Source organism: Meriones unguiculatus, chromosome 3, assembly GCF_030254825.1.
Source record: "Meriones unguiculatus strain TT.TT164.6M chromosome 3, Bangor_MerUng_6.1, whole genome shotgun sequence".
Classification (NCBI taxonomy): Eukaryota; Metazoa; Chordata; class Mammalia; order Rodentia; family Muridae; genus Meriones; species Meriones unguiculatus.
In genome coordinates this window covers 386,636-393,819 of record NC_083351.1, presented here as the reverse complement: position 1 = coordinate 393,819, position 7,184 = coordinate 386,636, and the positions used below count along the sequence as shown (strand labels likewise).

The 7,184-nt window shown below is 53.7% G+C and overlaps 1 protein-coding gene across 2 annotated transcripts; it reads left to right on the top strand.

Annotated features, from left to right (window-relative positions):
* Positions 1-2,379: 2,379 nt before the first annotated feature.
* Positions 2,380-6,648, top strand: Mxra8 (matrix remodeling associated 8). 2 transcript variants are annotated; one of them, XM_060378898.1, is made up of 10 exons: positions 2,380-2,548; positions 3,456-3,476; positions 3,623-3,925; positions 4,142-4,243; positions 4,344-4,814; positions 5,125-5,283; positions 5,363-5,402; positions 5,474-5,550; positions 5,626-5,706; positions 5,893-6,648. In XM_060378898.1, exons 1-10 carry the CDS (start codon positions 2,494-2,496, stop codon positions 5,916-5,918), a joined length of 1,335 nt encoding a protein of 444 aa, XP_060234881.1. In that variant the 5' UTR covers positions 2,380-2,493; the 3' UTR covers positions 5,919-6,648. The 2 variants fall into 2 exon arrangements, with proteins under 2 accessions (XP_060234881.1, XP_021511483.1); XM_021655808.2 differs by having other exon boundaries at positions 2,383-2,542.
* Positions 6,649-7,184: the final 536 nt, after the last annotated feature.

Sequence of the window (7,184 nt, the reverse complement as noted above, 5' to 3'; positions counted from 1 at the left end):
TGAAAACAGAGACCAGTGTAGGTCTTTATGGCAGAATAACAGTGGATACATAAGCAACTTTAAGTTTGTGCCTGCGTCTGGTCTGATGATATTTCTTGGGACCATAAGAAGCCTGTGGTGGGGGAGTTGGGCCTGAATGAATCTCTGGTCCTGTGGTTTTTTTACCCAATGAGCCAGGCTGCCTGGAATGTCCGAGTCACCAGGAAGAGGAGCCAACATCAGATTCTTAGTCTTTGTGCCTAGTGGGCTGGCTGATACCCCTTGTCTGGCCACACCCCTAGGAGGGGGAAGAAGGTCTAGGGCTCTGGGTTTGCTGAGGGCAACCATGAGGTCAGTGGTTTTGCTTTGTCCTGGTTTGTTCTCTTCCTAGAGGGACAAAGATTCTAGGTGGGGCTGGGAAGCAAGGGGTAAGCGGCAGGGAGCCAGAGGGTTCACGGTACAGACTGGAAAGGAGCCTGAGTAGCTCAGGCCTTTGAGTGTGGGAGGGGCAGGTGGCTTGGTTCACAGCCCAGGCTGCCTGCCTGGCTCCAGTTTTCATTTCTGGCTATTTCCTGCTTAAGGATGTGGTGGGGTGAAGGGAGGGCTGGGAGGAGGGCAACAGACCTCTGCTGTTCATAATGACTCCTCTTGCTTCAAGCAGAGGATGAGGGGAGAAGGTGCTGGCCAAAGCTCCCCTTGTGTGTCTCTGAGGAGTCTTGCATAGGTATCAGCATCTGGCTTGTGACCTGAAAGTGGGCTATTGGGATTTGCAGTTTAAGAGTTCCTCAGACCTCAAGTGGAGCTCTGAGGTCAGGGAGTTTGCAAAGGGAAGTCCTTAAGCAGAGGTATGGAGTAGGTATCTCAGACTCCTAGTATCCTCCTCCTCAGTCCTCTACCTAGAACCATGACCCCTCTCATATTTAGGATCAGGCATGAGCCACCTCTGTATCCTTCCATCACTTCCGAACGCTTTCCCTCCATGGGAAGAAGCAGAGTAAAGGACAGACTAGGACAACTATGGGAGAGGGCAGAGGAGAGGCAGAAATAGCAGAGGTCAAGCCCCCACAGAGTGTGGGATAGAGACAGACACTGTAACAAGTAAGGCATCAACACCATTTAGAAAAACAGAAGGAAGGCCAGAAAGGGAGGGCTGGGGGGATGGCCTGCTGGGTGGAACTTGTTTTTTCAGAATGAAAGGCCCAGGGAGGATCTGGGGGCCAAATTTATGCTCGGCCTGGCCCAGATACTGGAGCGGAGATGGCTCCTGTAGGTCCTGAGGAGTTTTCTATAGCCTCACAGCTGGCCCTCCCTGTTGTCCCCTCCCTCTAAGAGCCAGCAAGGCTGAGGTTCTGGCTTGTCTGAGGACTTGGAGACTCCACCCCAAACCCAAGGATAAGGCCTGTACCTATTAGTATCCAAAGAGGTGGCCTAGGCTGGTTAAGAGATTCTGTGGTTTTGTTTTGTTTTTTTGATTCTTTTCCTTTTTGTTCTGAGGTTTGCTTAACTAGCTGGTACACAGCGCTGCTCTGTTATTTCCCATTTGTTTATATGACTTTCTTTTCCCAGGGCTTCAAATTTGTGCTTTCTGCTGAGAGAGTTTCACTCCCCTTTCCTCCAAGTGGAGGTTTCCCAGATCACAGTAATCCAGTCCTAGTTTCAGGACTCTAGGGTTTGCCGTATGAAGTTGGACAGCCCAGTGGTCAGGCCATGAGGAAAGTGACCACATTCCCACTCTGTCCTCAGTGCCCAGAGTTCCTATCACCCACCTCCCTGGTTGGCTGTTCTTTGTTTTGTTTGAGACAGGATCTCACTATATGTAGCTGTGGCTGGTCTGGAACTCACTATGAAGACCAGGTTTGACTCAAACTCAGAGATTCACCGGCCTCTCCCTCCAAGTGCTAGAATTAATGGGCCAACATGCCTGCCTGGATGATTGGCTGGCTATTCTTGATCCTAAAGATAACTGGTCCACAATGCCATCATGTTGTTCTCAAGAAGCCCACTATGGTCCTTGAGAAGGGCACAGTAAAGACACCGTCAGCTAAAGTAAAAGAGCCACCGGATCTAGCAGGGAGAGTACAAGAATGGAGAAAGCAGCCCAGGCCCTCTGGCCTGGCTAAACACATGGGAGAATGTCAAAGCAGGGGATGCTGAGCCTTGACCCTCCAATACCAGTGCTGCTGAAGCTCAGAAAGTTTACCATCCACATGGCCTCAGGAATCCTCACATCCACGCCTCTTCATCTGCCCAAGGACTGAACTGCGGCCCCTCCCCAGGACTGACCAGTAACTGGCAGAGCCCCTCCCCCCAGCTGGGCCTGGACAGGGCGGCTGCAGCCTTACCGACCAGCCAGGGATGGGGGAAGTCAAGCCGTGGAGCAGCTCAGTGGGCGGGGCAAGACTCGGCCCCGGGCTCCGTGATGTCAGCGGGCGCTGGCAGGGAGAGGGGGTCGGCTGTTTTTCTGGAGAGTTAGAGCTGAGTAAGACAAAGCACAGCGTTCTCCCTGCAGGCGCCATGGAACTGCTGTCCTGTGTCTTGCTGTGGAAACTGGTGCTTCTTCAGAGTGAGTGTGAGAGAGTGGGACTGGGTGTGGGACAGTGAGTGGGTGAACTCTCCCTGTTAATGCTGGGAGGGGTGGAGAGCCCTCATCCAAGAAAAGGACTGGGCTGGGTGCCTCAAAAGAGCAGTTTACCAAAACCTTCAGATACTCTAAAAAAAGTGGCCAAAACCTTCAGATACTCTGAAAGAAATCCCAGATAGCCTCAATGGGGAGGATGCAGCCAGGGTGCCTCCTGTACCCACACTTTGTGTGGCTCCAGGGCCAGCTGCTCAGGGTAGTCCTTCCAGATGTATGGAGGAGAGGCCGTGGGTTGACAACTAAGGGGCTAATAGAGTCTGTTCCAAGCCCTTCTTCAGGGTCCCAGGCTTGTTGGCTCTGGCCTACTGACCAGATAGATTTTGCTTAGAATTCTGGGCCCTGAGCGACTTCTCCACAGAAGTATCTTGGACCAATGGTGGGAGATCAGGACTCACTCCCCATGCTGTGTTGGGACTGTGGGCCTCTGCTCTTGGGGAGGGCCAGCAGGGGTCAACACTGTACCCAGCGTGGAGGTAAAACTGGGCTGTAGATGTCTGAAAGTTCCCAAAGGCTCGGCACAGATATACACCTCGCTTCTGGTTGCCTCAGTGTCACGATAGCGCAGCTTGGGTGGGCTTGTTGCTATGATACAGCAATGGCTGCTTCAGGTTCACACTTCAGAACAAGCCAAGGGTCACATCCCTTCCTGTTGCTCACCAGAGCTGTCTCCGTAGCCAGGAAGGTGACACTGAGGGTCAGCGCTGCCTGCTACAGCTTCCCTACCAGAACCTGTTAAGTGGGCATCGTGGCAGCAAACTGCCATGACGACAAGAGGCCGGTGGGTCCTAGGGTGCAAAGATGAGAAATGCCTGCAGCTTTATCCCTCCTCTCTTTCCAGGCCCTGCAGTCCTGTCCTCAGGTTAGTATCCTCTACCCAACTGTGAGCCAGGCCCCTTCAGGGTCTGCTCCTCTCCTAATCTATCCTTGCCTGCATCTTGACTTGTGCTACTGACTCTCCTAATCTATCCTTGCCTGCATCTTGACTTCTGCCTTGACTCCGACAAGGGCCCTTAGGGACTGCCGCCGCCAGCAGCGCTGTGGTGTCCGAGTCAGTGGTGAGTTGGGCAGCCGGAACCCAGGCGGTACTGCGCTGCCAGAGTCCGCGCATGGTGTGGACCCAAGATCGGCTGCATGACCGCCAGCGCGTGGTCCACTGGGACTTCAGCGGTAGCCCTGGCAGCCAAGGGCGCCGACTTGTGGATATGTACTCAGCGGGTGAACAGCGCGTGTACGAGCCGCGGGATCACGGCCGTCTCCTGCTGTCGCCTTCTGCCTTCCACGACGGCAACTTCTCTCTGCTCATCGGCGGTACGCCATGGAATGGTGGTGGGGCTGAAACTCTGGCAGAAGTCGAAACCTTGGCGGGGGTGCGGGGAGGGGTAAAAACGTAGCTTTGATGGACAACTTCAGCCTTTGCAAGGGTGGAGCCTAGGGGGCGGGGCCATGGAGGGGCGGAACCATTTTAGGGGACTGGCCACTGAGGAGGATGTGCCCCACGCTCTGAGGCTATCTTCTGTGAAGCAGCTGTGGAGGAGGGCGACGAAGGGGTGTACACCTGTAACCTGCACCACCACTACTGCCACCTCTACGAGAGCGTGGCCGTGCGCCTCGAGGTCACCAACGATCGTGAGTGCGCCCCTTACCTATCTCTATTCTCCTACCCCTCCTGCCCATCTTCTCCTCTCTCACCGCAGCGATCTGACTACCTCTCTCAATGCATCCGCAGCCCTGGTAACTCGCGCGTACTGGGACGGTGAGAAGGAAGTGCTGGTGGTGGCCCGCGGCGCACCGGCACTGATGACCTGCGTGAACCGTGGGCACTTGTGGACTGACCGCCACCTAGAGGAAGCGCAGCAGGTGGTCCATTGGGACCGACAGCTACCTGGGGTGCCACACGACCGTGCTGACCGCCTGCTTGACCTGTATGCATCTGGAGAGCGTCGTGCCTACGGGCCACCCTTCCTGCGTGACCGCGTGGCCGTGAACGCCGATGCTTTTGCACGCGGCGACTTCTCCCTACGCATAGACGCGTTGGAGCCGGCTGATGAGGGCATATACTCCTGCCACCTGCACCACCACTACTGCGGCCTGCACGAGCGCCGAGTGTTCCACCTGCAGGTCACCGAGCCTGCCTTCGAGGCGCCATCTCGGGCCTCTCCCAGCAATGGGTCTGGCCACAATAGTGCTCCTAGGCCAGGTGTGTGTGTGCACGCGCGCAGCCTGCAGGCTCCGAGAAGGGGCCCTGATGTGATCTAGAGCGCTAAAGATATTGTGGAGGATTTCTTTCTTTCTTTCCTTCTTTCTTTCCTTTTTCTCCTTCCCTTTCTTCTTTTTCTTCTTCGTCTTCATTTTTTGCTTTTGTTTTTCGAGACGGGTTTCTTTTTGTAGCCTTGGCTATCCTGGAAGTGTCTGTAGCTCAGGCTGGCCTCTGCCTTCTGAGCAATGAGATTAAAGGCCTGTGCACTGCCGCCAGGCTTGGGTTTCTGATGCCTGCTGCTTGTCTGTAGATCCCACGATAGCCCGAGGCCACAGCATCATCAACGTCATTGTCCCAGAGGACCGTTCACATTTTTTCCAGCAACTAGGCTATGTGTTGGCCACGCTGCTGCTTTTCATCTTGCTGCTCATCACCGTAGTCCTGGCTACACGCCATCATCGCCATGGAGGTGAGTCTGGACCCGTGGGATAGAGGGGCTCAGATTAACGGAGGACAGTGAGGCCGACCCAATAACTCTCTCTTCACAGGATGTGAGACCTCAAACAAAAAGTCTGGGAAATCAAAGGGGTGAGTTTACCCTCCCAGCTCTCCTCCCAGACCTGCCCTGCCCAGCCCCCTAAACTGCCATCTCCCTTTAGGAAAGATGTGAACATGGTGGAGTTTGCTGTGGCCACAAGGGACCAGGCTCCTGATAGGACTGAGGACATCCCACTAGGTAGGAATGGGGGCCACAGGGATCCAGGGGAAGTGCATTTTTTGGGGGTGGCACTTATTCTTTTCTCTCAACCAGATTATAAAAACAACATCCTGAAGGAGAGGGCTGAGCTGGCCCACAGTCCCCTGCCTGCCAAGAATGTGGATCTGGATAAAGGTGAGTACTGACCCCAACATCCTCTGCCATCCCATATGAGACTCAACCTGTTCCCAGGACCCTATGGAGAGGAGACCCCTGCCATCTTTTCTGAGAAGGCCTTGGGAAGTTATGCCAAATGTCTTCGCTGACTTTCCCACTGGTCTATGGGACAGAACAGACACTAGCCATTTTCTCGGCTTCCAGAGTTCAGAAAGGAGTATTGCAAATAAATGGACCCTGAGCTTCTGGCTGGGCCAGTAGCTCTGTATCAAAGGACATCTCCCTGACCCTTCTGCGGTATTCCCTGCTTCTCAGCGGCTGGTCCGGCTTTCCTAGAAACTTGGTAGAGCAGCTGCCTGCGCTTTGCTCTTCCAAGCATCATCATCCTCATCTTGGTGAGCAACTGTGGGTTCCACAGGGACTCTGGTGTAGTGTGATTGGCTGTACCCCCAGCTTGGACACAACAAAGATACCTTGTTAATGTCCACCAAATGCAAAGTCCTTCATAGCTTCTTCCTGCTCTGGTCAGAAAGACATGTGAGGGTCCCTGTCACAACTCCTAGCCACTAATTCAACACATTAGCCATTATGGTGGGGGTCTTCCTGGACCACATGATGCCTATGCCTTGCTCAGAGCCCTGCTGTCATATGTGCTAACTTTGGGCCCTCCTTGCTATTTTGGGCCACTTGGGGCTGGCCCATGGCCCTTTCTCTGCTTCTGATTTCTTTCTGAAGAATGCATCCCAAGAGTTTCACCAGCAGTTACTGAGTACCATGTGACTCTTGGCCTTGACACCCCTTCCTAGGCTGGAGTCTGGGATTGGGGTCCCGTTTGTCCTCTGTTTTGGCTGAGGAGGATGAAGAGGGTTCTGAGAGGCCTGTGCAGCCACATCAAACAGCTATTGTTTGCTCCCTCTGGGGAAGTTTTCATGAAATAATAAAAGATACATCTGACTTTCAGCCTTGGCCCTGCTGCTCCCCTTCTGTTCAGGGAAGACATGTCTGGATCTTGGGACCCCTAGAGGATCTTCTAACCTTCATTTGAGTTCAACTCTCCTTTCCTACTCCTTTGAGAGGAAGGTCTATGTCTAGGTCCTTCTAGGATCAGATGTGTTTTTGACACAGGAGCCCATTTTCCATGATGAAGGGCTCTCAGTTCATTTTCTGACTCTGTGTGTGTGTGTGTGTGTATAGGAAGTAGGGGAAATACAGTGACGGGGGATGTAGGCCATAGAAGGAAATGGTGTTAGCTCAGTTCTTTGAGAAGCAGAGACCAAGATGGAATAAAAGGAAGAAGCAAAGATGGGCAGGTAGGTTCCCCCAAGGATACAGGTCTAAGGAGATTTGGGCAGAAAGAGCCCCAAGAGGCAGGACCAGGTATTGGTTTTCATGTACTGGTCCCTTAGGACTAGTCAAAACTGGACACTGGCTGTGTGATCTCAGCAGACTCAGAGGTCAAAAGGCAGCTAAGAGAGGCCACAGACCTCTTTCCTCAC